General features: G+C 36.8%; 1 protein-coding gene across 1 annotated transcript in view; it reads left to right on the plus strand.

Annotated features, from left to right (window-relative positions):
* Positions 1 to 24378, plus strand: part of DCC (DCC netrin 1 receptor) — a 603848-nt gene that overhangs the window by 515429 nt on the left and 64041 nt on the right. The window contains exons 21-22 of the mRNA XM_087819312.1: positions 7311 to 7343; positions 20705 to 20770. Of these exons, the coding sequence (XP_087675438.1) occupies positions 7311 to 7343; positions 20705 to 20770 (99 nt within the window). The remainder of the gene's footprint in view (positions 1 to 7310; positions 7344 to 20704; positions 20771 to 24378) is intronic.

Genomic DNA, 24378 nt, shown 5'->3' on the forward strand with positions numbered 1-24378 from the left:
TTTGGGAGTCTCTGTTAGGAATTGCCTTGTACCATCTCTGTTGACAGCATGACTACAGTGGACATTCAAAATAAATTAAAATGCAAATTAAAACCACAGTGAGTTATTACCTGTTAGAATGGCAATCATCCAAAAAAAAACCACCAAAAAAAAACAACCCACATAAGATAACAAATGTTGGCATGAATGTGGAGAACAGGGAACCCAGCACATTGCTGGTGGGATTTTAAATTGGTACAGCCACTATGGAAAACAGTATGGATGTTTCTCAAAAAATTAAATATAGAACTACTATGTGATCCATCCAGAAATCCCTCTTCTGGGAATATATTCAAAGGAAATAAAAACACTAGCTGGATATGATGTCTACACCCCCATGTTCATAACAGCATGATTTAAAATAGCCAAGACATGGAAACATCCTAAGTGTCCACCAGTGAATGAATGAATGAATGAATGAAGAAATTGCAGTATATATGCACAATGGAATATTATTCATCCATGAAAACTAGGAATTCACACTATTTGTGACAATATGGATAGATCTTGCAGGCATTATGCTAAGTGAAATAAGTCAGACAGGGAAAGACAAATGCTTTATGATTTCACTTATATGTGGAGTCTAAAAACAAACAGACAAGCAAACAAACAAAAACCCACCAAACTCATAGAAAAAGAGATCAGATTTTTGGTTATGAGAGACGGGGTAGGGAGAGTGTGAGTTGGAGGAAGGTAGTCAAAAGGTAAGATAAATAAGTACTATGAATGTAATGTACCACATAATGACTACAGTTAACACTGATATATAATATATAGGAATTATTTTAAGAGAGTAGTCCTAAGAGTTCTCATCACAAAATTTTTTTCATTTTTTTATTGTATCTTTATGAGGTGATTTATGTTAACTAAAACATTTTTAAAGTTTTTACTGTTGACACTGTTACAGATGTCCCCCATTCCCCCCCCCCACCCTTTGCTCACCTCCACACAGCCCCCGCCCACCCCCATGGCCTTCACCACACTGTCTGTGTCCATGGGCTATGCATTTGTGTTAACTAAACCTTTCATGGTAATTATTTCACCCTATATGTAAATCAGGCCTTCATGCCATATATCCTAAACTTATACAGTGTTATATATCAAGTATTTCTCAGTAAAACTAGAAAAAAATAAGAAAAAATAATTAATTGAAATGTATCCTTAAATTCTGAAAGCCAGCATGTCATAGAAAAATCTATTGTATCACTACATTTTCTGCCTTCAGCAGAAGGCAGACATTTCAACTTGACTTGTTTTCATTTATAATCCTCTTGGAATTTTGTATTGATTTCATGTATGTTGGTTCCATTCAAAATATAATGAAACACTTTGGCCATTTTGTGTAAGGGAACAAAAATGAAAAACCGTTGAGTTATGTGAATGGCATATGCCTGCTAAATTTAAATATTTTCTTTCAAGAACTATTGTCCTTCTATATGAAAGAATATTTTGATATGGCAAGATAGAAAACCTCAAACAAAATGAATGTGTTTAAGGACCAAGTCAGCAACAACAAAAAATTTTGCAGAATGATTGGAAGAAAATCCACATGCTTACATAAGATAGTTACATGTTCATACAGAAAAATACTAAAGCCCAGAATAATAACTACATCAAAATAATCTTCATATACATTTTTTTAAAGCAGAATATGATTTTTCTGGAAGATAGATGGTTTCAAGGGCTTCTATTATTCAGCAATTGAAAATAATTCAAATGTTGCATAGCTGATATTTACAGATTGATATTTAAGGAGTGATGTGTCTTGCTCTAAAGAAGGATACTTGGCTTTTAAATCTGTGTCCACATTAAGCCTCTATATCTGGCTGAAAACTTGATAATACATGATAGCCAACAACTGAAAAATCAGAAACAGGCGTCTGACATTTTCACCCAGTCGTTTGACATACTAAAGAAGAGTTTTAAAATAATTATATAGTCTAGTTCTCAATTCTCCTAGGGAAGGTAGCCTCATAAATAGTGGACTTTTGAATTCTAGTGAGTGAGCCATTCAAAAGCTGGATTTGGTAATAGTGAATGTGAAAGTTTGCCAGGAACACACCAGCAAGCACTCAGCCTGAGCCTGCGCGGCAGTTCTGAACGACAGAGTAGAAGCTGGGAGAGAGGCAGGAGGAAACGAGCTAAGCTTTGTCTCTCTAGGTTTTTAGGGCTTCACGTCTAAATCAGGTTTCAGTCCAAATGAGCTATCGACAGGAAACTGGTTATGCATTTCGCGGGAGCATGAAATGTAACCAGATAATGTTTCACAAATGCTTCATCTTTATCTACAGACAAGTGCCAAATTAATTTCATGCTCACAGTGTATGCCAACTCGAGATCTCAGGGAGGGTTTAAAAACGACTTAAGGCATCCAAATGTGCAGCAGAGTGATGAGTTATCACAGGATTTACAGGCCCACACTGATAATCATCATGAGGATTGTTTAATGAACTCCCGATCTCATTTGGTGGTGTTTACCCTCAGTGTCCTAAACTCATCTATTAAATGATCTTCAGAATTAAGAACAAATTCAGGAATTTGCTATAAGTCCTAATAGTCCATAAGAATCATTTCTAATACCCTGATTGGAATGTTTAATATTGTCTACCCTAAGTATGTCATGCTCCATTAATAGCCAATTAAAAGTTTTTAAAACAGATCTTGCTCATATATAGTAAACTAAGTTTTAGATGTTTGAAGTATACTTTATTTTTATTTTTTTTTAAATACATCTTTATTGATTTCAGAAAGAGGAAAGGAGAGGGAGAGAGAGATAGAAACATCAGTGATGAGAGAGTCATTGATCGGCTGCCTCCTGCACGCCCCCGACTAGGGATCTAGCCTGCAGCTCAGGCATGTGCCCTGACTGGGAATCGAACCCCGATCGCCTGGACCCTAGGTCGATGCTCAACCACTGAGCCACACCCGGCCGGGCTTGGGGTATACTTTAAATTATTTAGAAATATTTATATCGCCCATCTTTATCAATAATTGACATTGTACCTGCATGCACCTTAGCTATCATTTATAATGACAAATGTTCTAAGGTAAATAAATTACTCATCATAAGAGATTTGAAGCCACAATGAACCAAATCTACACTAAGACTAAAATTGTGCTATTGCTCTCTGATTTAAGATTTTCATTTTCCAAAGCTGCTTCAAAACTTAAGGCCACTGTTCATGAGAGTGTGACTTTGTCTGACAGATAGAAAGGCTTACCTATTGTCCTGAGGCTGAGGAAACTCTGTAGCCTACTGGGTAATAGGCAAGTGCTTTATTGTAATTACGCCCCCAGGCAGGTGCCCACAGGCTTCATTCTTTCTTATTGAGTGTTTGCAAGATAGACACATTTTCTACTAGAGACTAGAGTTTTGTCTTTTTTTGGTTTTAGGCCCCAGCCAGAGATTAAAAATGGATTGAGTTATTATACCTTTATGTATATGGTATATGTGATATATCTGACTCTTTCCTTGAAATGTTAACTAGGAGGCTCTTGAACTTGATTCTCTGACCACACAGGACTCTGCAAATACCTGCCTCCCCTCCCCAAATTCTCCCCATCACAATACCTACATGCCATCTAACCCTTAGAAGATGAGTGAGAGTCATGTTTATCTCTGCCTCTCCCATGGGTTGTTTCTTCTAGTAAAGTAGCTTCCTCCTGCTGGTCTGTCAAGTAATAGGGAGGAAATACTCGTCAGTAGATGATAACTTCCCTTGGGTCATTCAAAGCCTCTCAGGTAATATCCAGTCCAGATTTGCTAACAATAAAACAAATCCAGAAGATAAGAATACAGCTCAGATTGTCCACAATAACATATTTGTCAGTTGCTGAAATATTGCTCAGCCCTAGATGGTTTGGCTCAGTGGTTAGAGCATTGGCCCACTGACTGAAGGGCCCCGGGGTTCGATTCCGACACACCTCGGTTGCAGGTTCAATCTCCGCCCCCTACCCCCCTCCACTGTCTCTGAAAAGCAATAGAAAAAATATCCTCTGGTGAGCATTAAAAAAAAAATTGCTTAGACTACAGATAGTTCATGTATATAATTAAAGATAAAGGAAGAGATAAAAAGTGAAAATGAGATGAGATTGTTTTTTTTCTTTTTTTGATATCATTCCAAACAGTTCTCCCCTAAATATGTGATACTGATCATGGTCGTTTCTCAAGTGTGTCTGTTCTGGCTACCAGACATTTACCCTTCCTGATTTTGTGGCCACATATGATCCTGACATATTATTCCCCATTCTTACTGGAAAACCTGTATGGCATTTTCTACAACACAGTGTCCATCCTTAAAAGCTACATTAGAGTCCTATCCCTGTCTATAAAGTACAGTTAATTCAGTTGCCTATCAAAAGCACCTTTCATCAACAACCCCCTAATACTATTAAAAAAATGTATTTTCAGGAACCTATAGACCTCAATGAGAAATGGGAGAGAAAATCAAGACAAAAATTAAATTGTAATGATTAGATTAGAAAATATTCGATTAGATGGCCTGGTGAATTAAAAAATGTTTAATCTTGAGAAGATACAAAGACATTTATAAAATTTATATAAAGCTTGTAGAATCTTAATGTAGTAAACACTCCTATGTATACTGTTTCCCAAAGAGTCATACAGAATTCAAAGTCTTCTTTTTATTAAGATACCTTTCCTAGTTTACCCTTTTCATAGAATATGTCTACATATTATTTTAACATAAAAGAAATTGTAAATAATCTCTGGTTTAGAAATTTGTCCTTCTATGATGTGACACTAATCAACCCTATTCATCTTAAAGAGGCTTTTGTTAACATCGTTAGGTATTTCAATTTATGCATTCTTTTGGACAATAATTTGTGTTCCTTAAATTAGAAAAGGAAGGAATAACACCTGTAAGACTTTAAGTTATTTTTCTTTTTTTAAAATTTATCTTTAAAAAGTTGAACGTATTATTGAAAGTATTACAGATGTCCCCTTTTTTCCCCCATTGATCTCTTCTACCCAGCAACCACCCCCCACCCCAGGCCTTCAGCACACTATTGTCTGTGTCCATGGGTTATGCATATGCTCATATAAGCCCTTTGGTTAATCTCTTCCCACCCACCCACCTCCACCTTCCCTCAGAGATTCATCAGCCTGTTCCATGCTTCTGTGTCTCCTGATCTATTTTATCAATTTATTTTGTTCATTATATTCCACATAGGAATGAGATCACATGGTACTTGTCTTTCCCTGACTGGCTTATTTCACTTAGCATAATACTCTCCAGGTCCCTCCATGCTGTCTCAAAGGGTAAGAGATCCTTCTTCTTTACAGCTGCATAGTATTCCATGGTGTGAATGCGCCACAGCTTTTTTATCCACTCATCTACTGATGGGTGCTTGGGCTGTTTCCAGATATTAGCTATTAAAAATTGTGCTGCTATGAAAGTGGGGTACAAATATTCTTTTTGATTGATGTTTCAGGTTTCTTAGGATATATTTCTAGAAGTGGGATCACTGGATCAAACAGCAGCTCCATATTTAATTTTTTGAGGAAATTCCATACTGTTTTCCATAGTGGCTGCACCAGTCTGCATTCCCACCAGCAGAGTACTAGGGTTTCCATTTCTTCACATCCTCGCCAGCACTTGTCATTTATTGATTTGTTGATGGCAGCCATTCTGACACTTAAATGTAAATTGGGAAACCATAAAAATCCTAGAAGAAACCATAGGCAGCAAAATCCCAGACATCTCTCCTAGCAATATGTTTGCCAGTACATCTCCTAGGATAAGATAAACAAAGGAGAAAATAAACAAATGGCACTACATCAAAATGAAAAGCTTCTGCACAGCAAAAGAAACCATCAACAAGATGAAAAGGGAACCCACTGTATGGGAGAACATATTTGCCAATGACACATCGGATAAGGGGTTAATCTCCAAAATATATAAGGAACTCATGCAACTTAACAAAAGGAAGACAAACAATCCAGTTAAAAAATGGCCAAAGGACCTGAGTAGACAGTTCTCCAAAGAAGACATACAGATGGGGAAGAGACATATGAAAAAATACTCAACGTTGCTAATCATCAGAAAGATGCAAATTAAAACCACTGTGGGTTATCACTTCACACCTGTCAGAATGGCTACCATCGACTTTAAGTAATTTTTTAAACAATGATGGTAGATTTGCTATGAAACTGCAATAATGAGAGAACTTACTGGTCATGGGAATGCTATTATATTTTTTCTCTGTGTGGCTTTAACTGAGGCATATGCAAGAAGCAAACCAGCAAGTGTAGGAGCCTGTGCATCAAGTTTGGCTGCAATTAAGTGATTAAATATGCCAAGTAGACTCAAAGCTCAAAGAAAATCAAGGATAGGTTAAATGATTGATACAGACTTACAAAAATCTACACTGGTCAAAATGTCATATCACAATTTCTAGAAAAAGAATGATACTGGAGATTTACTTCCTATATAGTTGTATTTGATTAACAGGAAACAAGCCACCTCAAAAAAAAAAAAAAAAAAAAAAAAACCACAGCTAGAGATGTTTTTAAATTTAAAACAAAAACAAGCTCATAAATACAGACAGTAGACTGGTGGTTACCAGAGGGGAAGGGAGGTGGGGTGAGGGCAAAATATGGGTAAAGGGGGTCAAATATATGGTGATGGATAGAAGCTAGACTTTTATTGGTGAGCACACTATAGTATATATAGTTATGTAATTATGATGTATACCTGAAACTTTTATAATGTTATTAACCAGTCACCTCAGTAAAAATTAAAAAATAAACCAACAAGGGGAAAAAAGTCATTTTCAACATTATTCATAACTCAACTGCAGTAAACTACTCAACTTTTCTTCACAAGATATAAAAATTTATCAAACCATACAAATTCTATGATTTTACCCTATTCATGTGAGAATTAATGAATATCAGTAAATCATTTTCTTAACTTAATTAAAACATTGATAATTATTTGGTAATCTCATGCATTTTTATGATTATTGTATTAATTAAACTTGTATGATGATCATTCTGAGCTTATGTTTAGAGAAATGTGACAAACAACATATTTTTAAGAACACATTTATATAACAAAAATATTTTCAACATTTTCCTCTAATTGTTTTATAGAAAGAGTTACATTAACCTTGATTCCTTACCAATTTTATTTCCATAGGGCATTGGCCTTGATATAAGAACTTGCTAACAAAAACTCTTGATTTGAAATGTCACCTTTCTTGCTGGGAACTGTCAAAATCTCATAATATTTCTTTTCCCCCCACAGTGGAACATCCTGACAAAATGGCAAATGACCAAGGTATGGTGGCTCAACCTGTCATTTTTCCCCTCTCCTTGAATCAATCCTGTCTGTTAGAAATGTCAGTCATGACTTCACGGTCCTCTTTTCACCTGGGCCATACACCTGATGAAGCAGCCTCTGGGGCAATAATTAATCTTGTTAATGAAGTTCTGCTTGGATGGGGCCGAGGCTCTGATAGGGAAGATGTGGATTTTCTTGAGAGGAAATTGTTTTGTCTCTATTCTGAAGGGCCAATTAAAATGTCAAGCTTCTTTGTATGAAATAAATTTTTAGTCTCTGTGTGCACTTCTGAATAATTCACATTAAGTATAATTAAGCTCAGCATAATTTTCAAGCTGCTCCTGCACCCTTTCATGAGCTATGGATTAAAGTTCTGTAGCTCTACAGAGAAAAAACCATAAATCATGTGTGCTTTTCCTTTGCAATGAGCTTCTTTTAATTAATGAAAACAAAGTTAGGTCAACTTTTTTAGGCATTACTCTTGTTCATTCTGAAGCCAGAGAGCTTTCATTTCTTCAATCAGATGCTGGGTTGGCTCAGAGTATTTTATTCTCTTTCCACTCTTTTGCTAAAAGCTGATTTGCTTAAAGAAACAGGGATGGTTTTCCACAAAGGAAAATGGGTATAGATGAGAGTTTCCCATCACCTCACAGGTAGGAATGAATTTGCTATGACCATGATTTGTAGAGTGAGAAATTAAGGTTGCATTGTTTTTACACTAAGAATGATTAGTAGAATGCTAGAGAGAAAAGGAATGTATATGAGTTTTATTTTTTCACAATATTATATCCTTAAAGAAGGGAGAGTTTGGAAATGCTCATAACTGGGTAGAGTCTGTGCTGGTATTTGTTGGTTCAGAGTCTATAGCTTTCTTCTGCTTTGGATATCTGTTGTCAGCAGAACCTGCTTGCAAGCACCATGTCTCATAAGGCCCCATGTTGTAGATTGGGGGAAAACATTCTTTTCAATAAGAATACTTTTAACTTTTGATAAATGTTAAGTATATGTGATTGGTAAGGCTCACTAACAACAGAAGGTTGCATACATGAGTGGTATTTTGGTTAATGATCCTGTGTTCAGGTCTGTCTCTGGGCCCTTTGACCAGGCCTCTGCTTGGGAGAACGTGGCTAGGGTTTCACACAGGGAGCGACAGAAATGATGCAGTGCATCGAAATGCCTGCCCGGGGTTAACGTTTCCCTGAATCCCCTAGCTGCACCTGCTGGCTTCCACTTAAAGTATTTTCCTAAGATCAATATCTACTTAATAGTATATTTGTAAAACTATTAATGATGAGTAAGTATCAGCATATATTTACTTAGGTAAATTATATATTAGTGCTAGCCAAATCCAAAGCTGGAGTAGTTAATTAACAGAAGTGTATAAAATAATTAAAATAATCTTAATAGCTTTTTTAACTTAAATGAATCTGAAATTTCTACATGCATATAACTCATAATTTTTGAAATTATATTTAGGAAATATGTGTTTTTTTAAGTAACTGAGCCAGATGAAATTTTACATTTTTAGCCACTTGGGTGATGTGCTCAAGCTTCTCTATAAATGGATTTCCAGTTGTCTCTCAATTCCTTTTCATTGTTTTTGCTGTTATTTTTTTCAATTAACTTTTTAAATATTATTTTAAGCTACCAAAATACATTTTGTAAATTGGTCTTTTTATAAAAGAAAAGAGAATAAATTATTCTCTAGCTGCTCTATCACACACTCTCTAAGGATTTTACTCAGATTTTCAAGCTGACAGTGAAATCAGATCAATTATCAGGAACCAAAGGAATTCTCAAGAATTATTCCCAGTTAACTGAGCCTGTTAATATAGTTGGTCAGTTGTTCTTTTTCTTCATCTGACATTACTTAGAAAGGTTCTGTCACATGTTGTATACTGTGTGGTACCTGATTCAATCACAGCTTATATACAGTTGGTCAAATAGATAGGTTCCAAATTTTACATCAAACTCAAATCACTTGTAAAATTAAGAGGGATTGGTGGTTATAAATAATATCTTTACATCCTTACAAAGAAGGCATATAAAATTTACTGGTCATTAAAAGCTATTTCTAAATAAAATCAGTCTTCTGGATTGATGACCAAGGGCATGAAAAGTAACCCAGAGTGAAGATCCCTCTAAGACTGATGAAAACAGTAGGAAAAAACTGTCTTGAATGTTTCCACTCTCAGCACATAGCAAATCAGTCGCCTATGCTTTATCGTGCTCACTGTTGGACCAGTTTGCCCCCTCCCACAGCAAAATGGTCCCACTTTTCGATACATTCATGACAGGTGCCAAATTTCTGTCGAGAGAAAAGTCCCTCTGAGAAAAAAAATTTAGCACCCTGGGTCAAAGTTAACTCTGCAAGAATGAACTCTAAATAGACTTGGTCTTCTATGAGAGAAAATGAGAAACGTTTGGACGATTTTTAAAAAGTATCTTTGTAGCTGCTTGTCACAATAATTTTTTCTTGTATTTGAAAATCCACCCTGAAGAACATTAATGTGAAAAGAAAAAGTCAGTTATTTGTTAATCAGTTGTGGATTTGGGAGAAATAGTTTCTTCTCAATGATGGTAGTAGTCGTATTAAAATTACAGCCGTCACTTGGAATTCTTTCCCCCTTTCTGTAATTGTAAATTGGTTCTATCTAGCATTTATTTGCTAAACCCTCTAATCTTAAGCTACTCTATAATTCCCCCTTTTTGTAACCCCTTATCTCTTGTTCCATGTCTTAATTATTATTATTTTTTTTTTGGTCTCTTCCAGGCATCTGTGGCCAAAGTAATTATGAGATCTTAAAGATTAACCTGTTTAATTTTTTTTGGAGGGTCACTTAGGGCAGGGAAATTGTACGAGCTATGTGGAGCAGATGCAAAGGGTATAGAAACGCTCTGCTTTAGTTTAGTTTTGTTTCTTTCTTTTCCATATTTTGGTTAAAACCCTGTCAATTTGTTTGTGTCTGGATGGGCATGTATAATGTTAAAATGAACCCTTTTGAAGCTCTTACTATCACTCACTATTACGGAGCTTTACATCTATGGGCTCAAATCCTCATAACAATACCGTTATAGAGATCCTATGGCTGTCTCCGTTTCAGCAATGATGAAGCTGATGCTTAGAGAGGTTAAGCGACTTGCCTATAAACGCACAGCCAGCAAGTAGCAAGGCCACGATTCAAACTGGGACAACCATGTTCCAAAAGCCCTGCTTTTAACCACCAAGTATATTCATCACACATATATTACATGTATACATTCACACACACACACACTTTTAACATATATCTATAAAGTTTCTATCTAAAGTTTGTACATGGGTATTTTCCCAACATTGGCCTTCCTTTCCCCAACTCTGTAATAGTCTAAAACAAAGGCAAAGAGCATTCAATCTGGAGTCACCTTGTTAGTGGGAAGTCACAGCACTGAGTATATATGATCCCGACAGTTCTTTATCTCAGGAAACACAGAGATGGCTCTAATTTCACTGTTTTAGTCAGCTCAGGAGGCTAATACAAAATACCAAAAGCTGGGTGTACTGAACAACAGAAATTTCTTTTCTCCCAGTTCTGGAGGCTAGAAATCTAACATCAAGATCTGGCAGTGAGGGCTCTCTTCCTGGACTGCAGACATCTCTCTCGATGTATCCTCAAGCATCAGACAGAGAACAAGCTCTCTCAAGTCGTCTCTTATAAAGACATAAATCCTATTGGATCAGAGCTCCATCCTTATGACCTCATGTAACCTTAATTACTTCCATAAAGGCCTATGTCTCTAAATACAGTCATATTGGGTGTTAAGAACTTAACATATGAATTTGGGGTTTGGGGGAGACACAATTCAGTTCATAGCATCCACCTTCAAAAGGAAAGCTTTTCTTTCTTTCACTGATTTTCCCTCCATGTTTTCAGATGAGAAAGCAGAAGGTATTGTTTTGCCCAAGGTCACAAAAATATAGTTGTGGGCAGAGCTGGAACCCAAACATGTTTCTCCCTTACTCCCAGAATACATAGTGTTTCCACTCCAGATAGCTGCTATACTTACAAAAAAATTGGCTTTTGTTTTTCTACAATTAGCTTAAACCTTTCAGAGCTTCTCACAGATGCATTTATAAAATCCTTTTGTTTGGGGGTTGCAATGAGGATAGTCATAATTATAAAATTTGACAAATTCTCTAAAATGATTATTAGGTCAAACTTTAATTCTAAAGGATTGTTTTTACATCCTTATATTCTATTAACTCCCAAATATTGGACTCCAGTTTGAAGTGTTTATGAGTAAAAGTTGGTAATTCTTAGCATGAGCACAAATATTTACAAGTTCATGTATGTGTCCATGCCTGCCCACTGTGGCGTTAGAATAGGAGCTATGGCCATGGCATAGTACCTTAAAGGGACAGGAGTCTTCACTGCCGAGATGAATTAGGAAGAAAATGCTTGCTTTGAGCTTCTCAAGTTTCTTTAATTCTCTACAGCTTGAGTGGGTGATCTAAAACAAAGCCTGGAAAAGAGGCATAATTTCCTAGGCCAGTTTATAGATCCAGCAGAAGGCGGCCTGCAGAGAATAGCCCTCCCACTGGGGAGGGAGAATTACTCTCCTCTGGGTCATGGTCACGGGCCTAATGCTCTGCTTTCCCATCTGCAGTCACAGAGCAGCTGGATGGGATCAGATGCCTCTGAGTCTAGCTCCATCCTGCCACTGGGACCTCCTGTGTGACTTTGGACATGTACTGATCTTCTCTCAGCATCCTCACCTGTAAAATGATGACTTTAGCCCAAATTGTCTTTTGGTTTCTTTCAGGATTTAAGATGATCGAGTTTTAGGATTGGCATTAGAATAAAAAACCCAAGCATAGCATCTTTGCATAGTGAGTATAGCACTTCATGTTTTCAGCATTTTCACGATAGGTCACTCTTCAGGGCACATGCAAGTTCTATCACATTTAATTCTCATAACATCCTTACAGGTGTAGAAGATGAAACACAGAAAGGTTAAAATTTTCCTAACCTCTCACAGTATGTAGGTGGTTAGACCGAGATGCATTCCCAGGCTAACTAAGGTGGGAATTTCTTCTCTGAACCACTGTATAATTTCTGGAAATGCAGTAAGTTCATTGGTTCCTACTTTGTTATCAGAAAGTGAGACCTAAGTGGCCTCAGGTAAGTTCACTTAGTTTAAAGGCCTTGTGTTTCCTCAATAGGTTACACAGGCAAAGTCCTTAACGTGACACCTGCCATTTTACACCTCACCTGCTTTAATCTCATGAATAAACAGAATATTAATTGTTTCCAATTTGGCGAAAATTAGGCTTTTCTTGGTAGTGTGGTCAAGCTTGGAATTTAGTTAATGTAACCCAAACTTTGCAGGGTTTGCATTACAGCAGACAGGCTGCTGTTTGAAAAATGGAAACCTTCAGCCCTTTTGGTGGGAGATGTTTAATTGAAAAGAAAACCCTCTTTTTGCCCCATTATTGTATGTAGTTTTAATTCACTTTATTATTCAAGTGCTTGACCTACCCTTTTGGAAAAGCTAGTCTCATCTGTGCTTTTCTCAGGACGAAAATTTTGCAGCTTTAGAATTTATAACTGGTGGAAAAGCAGAGGCGAAAAAACTGAGTAATGAGCTTTTAATAAAGCGTTTGGGGGACTTAGCTGTGTTCCCAGGAAGCCGGCAAGTAGCTGCTGCAGTCAACCTCTCAGGAGGTTTTATCTTCTAATAGGCAACTTGGAAGGAAAACAATATACTCAGTACTCATAAGAACTGATACAATTCATGGCATTTCACTTTCTAAGACTTAAAAGGTAGGCATTTTTGTTAACAAACCCTCCAAAAGATTTTTGAAATTAGTTCTTTTTGTAAGACTCATTGTGTTGCTGAATGCCCTTCTTTGCTGTAGACCTTAGCCGAATACCAGGTCCAGAGCTTTATTTCCTGCCCAGTTCTATCAGTCCTGGACTCTGCCTCCTGAATTTTCCTTCCAAAACACAGGTGGTTCACTGTTGCTTATAGAACGAAGTCACTTCTCTGACATCAAGACCCTGACTACCTGACCCCAACTTCCCTCTTCTAGCCTCATGACCAGTAAAGTACATCCATCTACACCCCAGCCCATTAGCAAAAATCCACAATCATTTTGGGAAAAGTTCGTTTTTACAGCTCAGTGTTCTAACTGGTACCCTGTCTTCAGCCTTAGCAATACTTTCTTTGCCAGGTAAAGTCCTCATCTCTTCCCAATTCTACTTTTTTCCAAGAAGGCTTTCTCACCCTTCCAGCCTCCCATTCCTCTATATGTCCCTAACATCTGACTGACTCATGGCTGTGTTGTCCTTTCCTTATAGTTTGCTATTTATATTCCCAAACTCGTGGCCAGGTTGTAAATCCCTTGATGGCAGACCACTGGTCTGATTCACTTCCTCCCTGCATGCGCAGTTTCTCATTGCGAGTGGATTATATTATTGATGCCAGACAAGTGTTTGTTGAATTAAATTATGATGGCACAGATCTTTTGGGAAACGATCACAGAATAATCTGGAAAGACAGACTTTACCATCTAATCAAAAGTATGGTTTGGAGAACCCAAAAGGAATAGTGCTCGTGGCTGTTCCTGATCTTGGGGGATATGAAAAAGATGTGAAAGTGCTTTTCCAGTAGGAAAAAAGTATCTTCAGTATTCATCTATTAAATTAAAGCTCAACAGAAAAACATCAAGGGCTCTGTGACTCAGGAAACGGTGGTCACATTTGTGGATGATTCTGACCTCCTGTGCCCTTTCCTTCACCTCCACCACCCTTCCTGTCATTTCTTGTTAGCAGAAAATTATAGACTTGCATTTCAGAGCTGCTTGTAATTCTGAGTACAGAAAGGAGAAAATCAAAACCAGTAGGTGCTGATGAGCTTTTGGAATTTCGTATGTGCAGTATGAAAAGAACCGGGCTCGCTTTGGCCAGCTTGCTGATAACCATACCTCGCGCTGTGCTGCATGTGACCAAGCAGAAGAAAGCGGCACAGCTCCACAGGCCCACTGAAAGGAGCCCTGCGATACGCTTAGGGCAGGACAAACACTCCCTGAAAAATACGACGTGGGGACCAGGCGGGTCCCATCGAATACGTATATTACAAGGTTTCAGATGGGCAATTACTGTGGGTACGTAGTAGAAAAGACTTTAAAACCCATGGCTGCACTCTAAATATATGAGTCGGACTTGAATCAACACAAATGACCGCAAAGGGGAAAGATAACTTGACTCTTTATTTAGAGAAAGCCTAGATGGGGAAATAAGAAGGCAAGAAGCTGCTCAAAGGGAGGATTGCAGGATGTGTTCAGGGGACCGTTAGGGCCCCACCGTGCCATGTAGTTCACCGTGGTGGAGATAAGTTGGCAATGGGTCTTCTTCTGTTTTCCTTTGCTCTGACACAGCAGCTCTCAGGCTTTCCTACTGGCCACGAAAGACCAGCATGCTCCGCTGGGTCCAGAACCCTGCCAGCCCCATTCACTACTGGCGGCTGATGGGAGAGTGTGGGGCAGGGTGAGAAGAGGAAGGTCTGGAATAGGGCCTCAGTATGTCATCTCCTAGCCTTACTTGTCTACTTCCGTTATGCCTTTTATGAAGTGTCACCTTCTCGTGTCCCAGTGCTCCGTATGGTTACAAACTCAACTATTTCCTTTCTCTTCCACAGTCTCTTTTGCTCTGTGTATCCTGTTGAGAATACCCTACCATCCCGTGTCACACCTATACACCTAAACCCTCCCATTCCCACACCAGCATCAACTCTAAGGAGTGCTCTAATTTCTGTCCAACACTCCTCACTCCTTCTTTTACTTGTCAGTTCACCCACTATTGGTAAAATAATCATCACAGTCAGGCATATTAAACCACTTAATAAAATGAGTCTTTCTGCGCCACAGTTTACTCATCTACATAATGGAACTAATAATATCTGCCTTGTGGATTTATAATTAATGTTAGTCTCACCCTATTTATTATAATAGTCTCTTCTAATTGATTTGTTCTTCACAACTCAGCCAGAATAATCTTTCTAATATACATATTTAATTGAGTCACTTTTCTGTATAAAGTACTTTAGTGAATCTCTGTTCCCTACAAAATAAATTCTAGACTCTTGGGTAGAGCATATAGGGCATTTTCTTATTTCATGCTTGCCTGTCTTTCTGAGCTTACACACCTCACCCTTCTCTTTAAATCAACAAACTTTCCTTCATGCTAACTTGAAAACAATGTATTGAACCTTAGGATAGGGTGAGAAGAGTTTATTAGTTATTTTTTATTAACATATGTTTGAAATATCCTAGGTTTGGGTTATAATTTTGCTTCCTCATTTTTAGATGTCCTGATGACTATCAACTACATGATATATTGAGCTCTTAGACATATTTTCTTGCCTCTGAAAAATCATCTGCTTTAAATATATTTCACTATGATCTGTGTATTGGATAGTAAAATTGCATTCAAGTCTCATTAATGGATTATCTTTATCCACTGGTAGACAAGATATAAAATCAATGCACTTTCCTTCATTATCACCTGAATTATTTTCTAAGATCAATTCTAAGATCAAGAAGATATCTCAGAGCTCTGCATCCTTGAGAAGATATATATTGATCATTTATTAGGTGACCAGTCTGTCCATTTAACTTAGATTAGGGGCCATTCATTTTTCTCTTGGGATTAATTGTGTGGGTGCCTCGTGGGGCACCCTCTGTTATCCTCATTTAGAAAGATAAATTAAAGAATACATTAGAAATACTACATCACCTTTTGCCAATGTCCTCTGGATATTAATTTTCCATTTACTCCTCCCTGAACTTATAAACATCCCTCACAAAAATCAGACTCTAGAAATGAAATCCCAGTTGTATTACTATTTGGCAGGTACTAAAATTTTTTTTTCATGGGAAATATTCTCCATCTGCCCACGTGTTCTAAAAGTAGGGGTTTAATGTAAACATTAATGTTGTTTCATTTTACATGCACAAACACCACAATAAGAATATAGAAACAATATTTTAAGTGTTATGTAAGGCAGGAATATAGAGAATAACTTGTATAATAGTAATAACTTGAAATTTGTTCACATTAACACATTATGAAGCATTCTAACTCACATCAGTCACTCATTAAGCATTGAAAACACAGTATACAAGCACCAAGGAATGTAACAATGAGCGACTTCATGTAGGAAGTCATTACCGCTGCCGATATTTTCCTCAATCCAGAGAGCAAGTGACGGAAATCATGGGACTGTCTTTTGTCCAAGGGAGTATATGTCTCTTCTCCAAAAAGGATGGAAGGAAGGCTACTTATGAGACCTATCCTTTAAATAAAATATAAAAAGTAACTCTTTAAATGACTTTTGAGTTTATAGTATTTAAGAAATGCAAATCAGAAGAAGGAAGGAGCATGAAATTTCTAGTTTGGGCCTACCTTAGAGCTATAAAATAAGTTTAGAACTATTTTGAATAATTCTAAAAAGCCGCCACCTTTCTCTTTTTTAAGTCAACCATGAATTCATTTCTCTTGTTTTATTTTTCTTTCTAAAACCCACCAATCTCCTACTTCCAAAACCTAAGGAAAAGTAATAACATTTTGCTTTAATTACCAAAACTTTCTGCAGGCAGTGACTTTTTTGATGAAATTGTTCCAGTTGGTTAAGTGATACATAAATTCATTACTCTTCATTATCTTAATTTTTGTCAAGTCTATTATTTTCTATTCCTATTAAGAAAATATGGGTACACAGTTACACAAGAATTCTTCTTTGTATTCTACAGATGATATTATATTTGTGTAGTACATTTTGATTACTGTGTTCATGTAAAATCATAATATTAGTAGTAATTCTATAAAAAGGAAATAGAATTATCCAATTCAAGTTTTTTTGAACCATGTTGGGTTTTTTATTTGAATAATGACACCTATATACATTGAAATCTATTACATTATTTCCACAAATGTTATATTTAAATTGTCATGTATTCATTTACTTACTTGAAATGTTTTATTTTGAAAACAGTTAGAGACTAAACACAGTATACAAAAATAAAGAAATTCGGGAGTTTTAAAATAAATGTAATTGTGGAATATATAATACTGAAAATAATGCATTATCTTTTATTTGCATGATTTATTTTAATAATACTAGATAAATGAAAAAATTAAATCTAATAGCGATTTTACAGTAATAGATGGATTAACTTATTCTAAATCTTTAAAGTCAGAGTAAATTAAAAACCCTCTGCAGTTAGCTAATATCAGTCGTGAGCAGGCCTGTAGAGAACCTGGATACTATGAACCAGCTCTATCTGTCATGGCTGGATCCATATCAGATGTATCTTCTTATATGACCCCTTCCCTGAGTATCTAGGACTGTGTCTTGCATACAGGAGACACTTAATAAATTTTGAAGGAATTTTTATCAGTTTTATGCTCCATCAATAAAATTAAGACCTCTGGGATCTTTTATATATTTTTTCATTAACTGACTTTCCATCTACTAAAGTCTAATTAGTTCTCAGTTTCCCTAAATTGGTGCTTATGAAATTAATCAAGTTAACTAAATGCATTCAATATTTGATCCACAGCAAAAAGCCTTTAACAGTGCTTCGAAATGCCAGGCGATAGCAGTATCCTCTTCAGTCTCCAGTGTTTCCTCATTTGACACTTTGTGGTTCTTGCCTTAAAACAGGGAGAGAATATATACCCATAAAGGAGGCCTTCCTGGAATTCAAAAGACATTTAGAGAACAGAAACATAGCAGGCAAAATTAATATTTGATTCTCATGTCTTTAGTTGAAGAGGATCCCAGACTCATCAGTATACAAGAGATGAGTTTGTGTTTCCTTACTGAAGTAGTACAAGAATTCTAAATTACCATCAATCCAATCTAGCTAGTTGATGATATCAAGTTTCTTTAAAGTACTTTCTATTGGGTGTGTTAAGAGTTACTTAATTTTCTTTTGTGGTGTTAATCTAATTATAACCAGCAAAAAGTTCACCACTGTCAATACACTAGGTTTCGTGAGTAGAATGTTCAAGCTTTAAGCCGCCCTCTCTTATTTAGGAAGCTTTCCCAGAGTTCTTTTATCTTACCAGAAGGTCTAACCACATGACATCTGATTTTCTTCTACATATCGAAATTCACAATGTAATTAATAGTCTCTCTAAATCTAAGGGGTGCTATACCCATAGAGCCTTATGCCTAAGTAATATATGGATGTGCTTGTGGGCTTGTTTTTTGCATCTTCCCACAAACTAGCTGGGAGAATGAGAAATTTCATTAAAAAGACATTTGTCGGGATGCTAGAGGAAAAGGAAAATCCTCCACAGGCTATATACCCAATTTCCAGCCAATACAGGATTACTCCCCACAGGAATCATTTATTGCTTTACTGGCCTAAGTGATGGGGCTGTTAGCATCTCTTTTGCCTGACTGCTTTGCAATCTAGTTGCTTTCAGATATGAGAAAAGTCATCTTGATATTTATACAGAACTCCTGTCTCACTTCATTTCTTCCAACACTGATCTTACAGTGTCCCATGGGCAAAGCTTATCCTCTGCTCATTGAAACTCCAAATGTGTCTGAGTCACACAAGCAAGGTATTTGGAAAAGGGTTGAGCTTATCCAAATTTTAGTCAACCCACCAGAATTTTCACAATTGGTTCTTGTTTCAATTGCTTCTCTCACCCCCCCCAACTCCCACCACCTCCACACAAATATGAGACTCCATCTTAATTTCCACATCTTTATATACCCACAGTCATTGGCCAGCAGATTTTAAATGTGCCAATTTATGCTGAAAACAGGATATGAAGTGATTCATGAATTTATGCATTGCTTGTTGGAAGCTTGACATCCTAACTTCAGCTCTGACTTGACATCAAAAGAATTTTTAAAATTGTGAATGTATAGTCTGGCAACAAGATTTAAATAGTTCCTTCACAACTATTTTGTAAATAAAATGATGAGATCTTGGGAAAACTTTAGTAAGAGGAGTGTTGGGTCTGCAAAAGAAGGTCTTAAGAGTAGGACTTGAAAGTCTTAAAGAAGAAAACTAAAATCTATACATGTGAGAAAACAACCAATGTTTTTGTAGCTGGCTGCCCCAGTTGACTTCCTCTACTTCATCTGCTGATTATAACCACTTTCAGAAATAACTCCCTGAAGCAAATAAAAGGGAGAATTAACTCTATTCATGTATGTGTTTGAATATAAATTTAACTCCCAAATGTTTCCCCATAAATGATATACTGAATAGCGATCTAGAACACAAAATCTAATCAAATAATTGCAGTTCTACAAATGTACCAATAGACAAAGGAATTAGAATAATTATATCTGGTTAATTTTTTTAAGTGATTGAGAACTTTTTTTTTAATATGTTTTTATTGATTTTTAGAGGGAAAGGAAGGGAGAGAGAGAGAAACATCAATGAGAGAGAAACATTACGGATCGGCTGCCTCCTGCATGCTCCCTACTGGGAATCGAGCCCACAACCCAGGCATGTGCCCTGACCAGGAACTGAACCCATGAACTCTTGGTTCATGAGTCAATGCTCAACTACTGAGCCACACTGGCCAGGCTATCTGGTTAATTTTTGGCTCAGTTCCGTTAAATATTACTTTTACAACTATTGAACAGCTAATGGAAGGAGGTGTTTCCAATAATGTAACACTAAAGAAACTTTCTTCCTTTCCTAGAGTGTTTGTCAGAAATATTAAGGCCATGTGGATTGTGCTATATCCCCTGCCCCAGTCTTTACACCATCTCTAATAGCTCCTCCCCAGGCACCTAGCTGACACGTAACATAAAGACTACCTAAAGCCCAGTTATAAGATGAAGTGCGTTGTCCCCTTGTAAAGTGGTAATGATAACTTGCCCGAGTCATGTCAGATGGGCAACAGCGTAGGCATGACCTGCTGCAGCCAAATAGCTTGCCTTTGCCTCTCCGGGAGCCGCGAACAAGCACCCTTTCTGTCCCAAGATGTTCTGGAAAGCAACATTTAGACTAGTGCCGCTGTTGTACCTTTGGTGACTTTTTAACAAGAGTATTGGGTTGGGGGGAAGGATGAGGGAGGCAGCTTTTCAAAGATGAATTGAATTTAGCGTGTTTAATAGTCCATTTTCATGACAATTTCTTTTTCCTAACGTATAGAAAATAACATTTTCTCACAAGGTAAAATGGTATCAATCTCAGGCTTTCTTTGGAGTGGCCAAAATCATCATGTGTTCAATTGTTTGTATATTTTAAAATATTTATTATTTCTGTCTGTTTTGTTTCTTTTGTGCTTTCATGTTGTATATCCACTAACATTCTGACATGTTTTCCCAATACACAGGTCGTCATGGAGATGGAGGTTATTGGCCAGTTGATACTAATTTGATTGATAGAAGCACTCTCAATGGTAAGTATATAAATTAGATTATATCAGATTAGTTATATTAATTAAATGGTTAACTCTAGAGCGTCTGAGGCACATTTTCTATTGACTGCAAGTGCCAAGGTTCCTAGACTTAGGGTGTTAGTTTCTATTATTCAATAGAAACTTGAAGTTATTAACAAACCTGTAGCATATTCTATCAGAAGATAATGCCAGTGAGAGCTGACAAATATACCAAACAGAGTCAGAAAAGCTTGAGCATAGGGAATTTTATAAATGATGGAGGGCAATTAAATGTCTAGATTTTAAAGTGCTATATGTATTTTAAATGTTTCCGAATGTTTAATTTTATTAGAGAGAGGTGATACCTAAGGTAGATTGAATTGAAACCCACTCAGTTTCATAAACTGACATTACCAGTACTTTTGCCTAGAAAGTACATTTACTCTTCAAATTTTCTAGCACCTTATAGCCAATTTCCCTTCACATGGTCAACATTAGACATTTATTTCCATTCATCCTAATGGAGCATTCACATACTCTTGGCTTTGAGGATGACCAGATGGAGGTAATCTTAGAACTGCATGGAAGAAACAGGTTGGTGTTGGAGAGGTCTTCTAGATCTTGTCCTGAGTTTTGCTGAAATAGAAACGATGGGAAGTTGAATTAATACTAGCCAAACCCCACACCAGCCATAACTTCCTTTTACAGGTTCTTAAAAATTTGTTTCTATTGCTGTTTATTGGCTTGGTTTACTAAAGACATATTTCATGTATTCAAAATACAAATATCAACACATGTGCCCATCACCAAGGGTAAGATATGAAATATTCAGCAATGCAACAGAAATATCTTGTATGTCTCTGCCTTATCACATACTTCTCTAACATCCCCTCCATTTCTCACTATGTTGTAACCACTCTCCCAAATAAGGTATTTACCATATGTGTATATATATCCCTAAATATTATGGTAATATTATACATGTTTATAATTTTAAGAAATGACATCATACTATATCTATCTTACTACAGCTTGCACTTATATTTCATTTTGTTTTTAAGATTTATTCATGTATTTGCAAATAGCTCTCCATTTAAAATATAGTACTGTATTTTATGAAAATAACACAATGATTTATTTAACCATTTTAGCAAGTTTTCATGAGAAACTTGATTAATGAATAGCTAAATATCCATTTGGATGACCTTTTGTTAAGAAATCCGTATTAGAAGCCAAAATTGCAATCTAAAATGTTCTTACTGAGACCATGAAATTCAAATAAAGGGGTGAGTTAAGTGATTATTTCCTATCATAGGCTATGATAATCTAATGCATCCATTTCCCTAATGAGGATATGTATAATCTGAGGAGTAGACCAGATGCTCCAATGAAAGGCTCAGTGTTCCCTCTCCCCTGGCCAGTGGTGGACTCGGGTACATCTTTTTACCTGTTGACTCTTCTAGTTGCCAGGCATAGCTTGCTCTGTTATTAATGCATTAGTTAACCACACAAGTACAATTCTTATAGTTAAATTTTCCAAATATATTCCATTCAAGCCTTCCTAAGGTTATGTCTAGGATATACTATCCAGGTTGCCACAGCCATCACCGCTTCTGTTGTCTCTTACACAGATACTCTTTCCTCACTTCAGTAACATTATTGTCTCCCGTAGGTATTAGAGCTTTAGAGGCCTGTTGTAGCCAGTGCTGGGGTCTGATAGTTGCCGGGTTCCAATATACAAGACGCATTTTGGGAATTTCACAGGAGAAACAGGAGAGGAGGGATGTATTGGGACTGAAAACAGACCAAGGGCCTGCTTCATAAGATGGATTAGACAAAATAATTCCCTCCCCCAAACTTTACAAATCTTGTCCCCTTGCTTCAAGTTTTATCTGAAGTCTCAACACACTTCAGGCATTTGAGCAGTTAGTAAGAAATGCTCCGAAGCCCTCACTGCGTGCAGGGTACTTGCTATGAGATATGGGTCAAATTGGAAAAAGACCTCTGCAGGAGCAATAAACAAAGAGGGAGAATTACCCAGGTGGACACAGCCAAGAAGCACACTCCAGGAAGATGAAAGAGGGTGAGAAAAATCCCAGAAATGGGAGGAAAAGTAAAGAAGGTGATCGTTGAAATTGTGTGGAAACATAATTGTAGTATGTGATACCCAGAGATGGAGAGTTTCTAGCTTTGGAGTATGTGCCAGGAATTAACCTTTTCCCCTTTAGAATCATCCTGTAGAGCTGATTTTGAGATGTTGTATCTATGGGAGTTTCAAGTTGGAATTCATTCCAGCTAAAGGCATGACTATAGGATAATATATTTTTTGTATGTGTTTTTATTGATTTTTACAGAGAGAGGAAGGGAGAGGGAGAGAGATAGAAACATGATGAGAGAGAAACACCCCCTGCTGGAGATCGAGTCCGAAAGCTGGGCATGTGCCCTGATCAGGAATCAAACCTGTGACCTCTCGGTGCATGTGTCGATGCTCAACCACTGAGGCACACGGGCTGGGCTAGGATAATACTTTTTGAAGAGACAGAGTGCCAGGAAATTAAAGATGGTAATGGTATAGATATTGGGAAAGAACAAGTATCTTCTCGCAGTTTCCATCCACTACTGAGCAGTGTTACTTGTGTAAAGGTGGGTCAAATGTTAGCCACAGATACAGAACTCTGTAGTGTCTTAAACTGTGTGTCCTAAAGAACGTTGATCTTGGATACAATCGCCAGTTTCGCACCTAAAAATACAGGAAGCCCAGGGAAACTTGAATCATTTCTAATGGCCTATGAGATAAAGAAATATACTACAAGGGGTTTTCATTGCAATAATTTTCAATGTATGTATGCATAGGCAGCTAGAAATAATTCAAATAACTGGCTCTCTTTTTTTAATCACTAAATCTGGCAATTTTAATTTTGGATCAAGTTTAAAACCTTGATATTGACTGTTTGAACTTCCCCTTCCAAATAAAACAGATTATCTGGTTGAAAAGAAACCCCAGCACAAATTTGATGTTAGCAGGTTAGCCAACAAGAACTTTTCTTTTCATAAGAGTCAGACTTCAGATTAAGAGAATGATAGTAATTGAGAGAAATGCATTTTGCTATATTTTTTTACCATTTTATTTAATATTCCTAGTGAAAAATATAATTGTAAATGTAATTGTAATTAATTTAATCTGATACACACTATCTCACAGGAGAAAGTCATGAAGATAATTTGGACAGATGGCATCCAGTTACTTTAAACCGGTTTAGATTATTGACATTATTCCATCTTAATTTTCTGCATCATTTCATGGCATTTTCGATATTTCTTACTAAATGGATGGGATGAACAAAGCACCTGAGATATTTCTAGAATCCCTACTGGAATAACAGGTTATTACAGGCTACTTGACTAAGGCGAATCGATAACCTCAGAGAGACATAGATGGTGGAGTGCAAACTTAATCTGTTTCCTTTTCTGATTAGCTAGCAGACAAATGAAAGCAAATTTGTAATTTGACTTCAGCTTGGGCTATTACAAGCAAATCAGCAAAGGCATCTAAAAACCTGAGCTTCTGATTAAAATCCCACTAATGTTGTATGCCTGAAGAAGGGGATATATTTTCCAAATAGTTACAC

This window comes from Miniopterus natalensis, chromosome 7, assembly GCF_054644295.1.
Source record: "Miniopterus natalensis isolate mMinNat1 chromosome 7, mMinNat1.hap1, whole genome shotgun sequence".
In the NCBI taxonomy this organism is placed as follows: Eukaryota; Metazoa; Chordata; class Mammalia; order Chiroptera; family Miniopteridae; genus Miniopterus; species Miniopterus natalensis.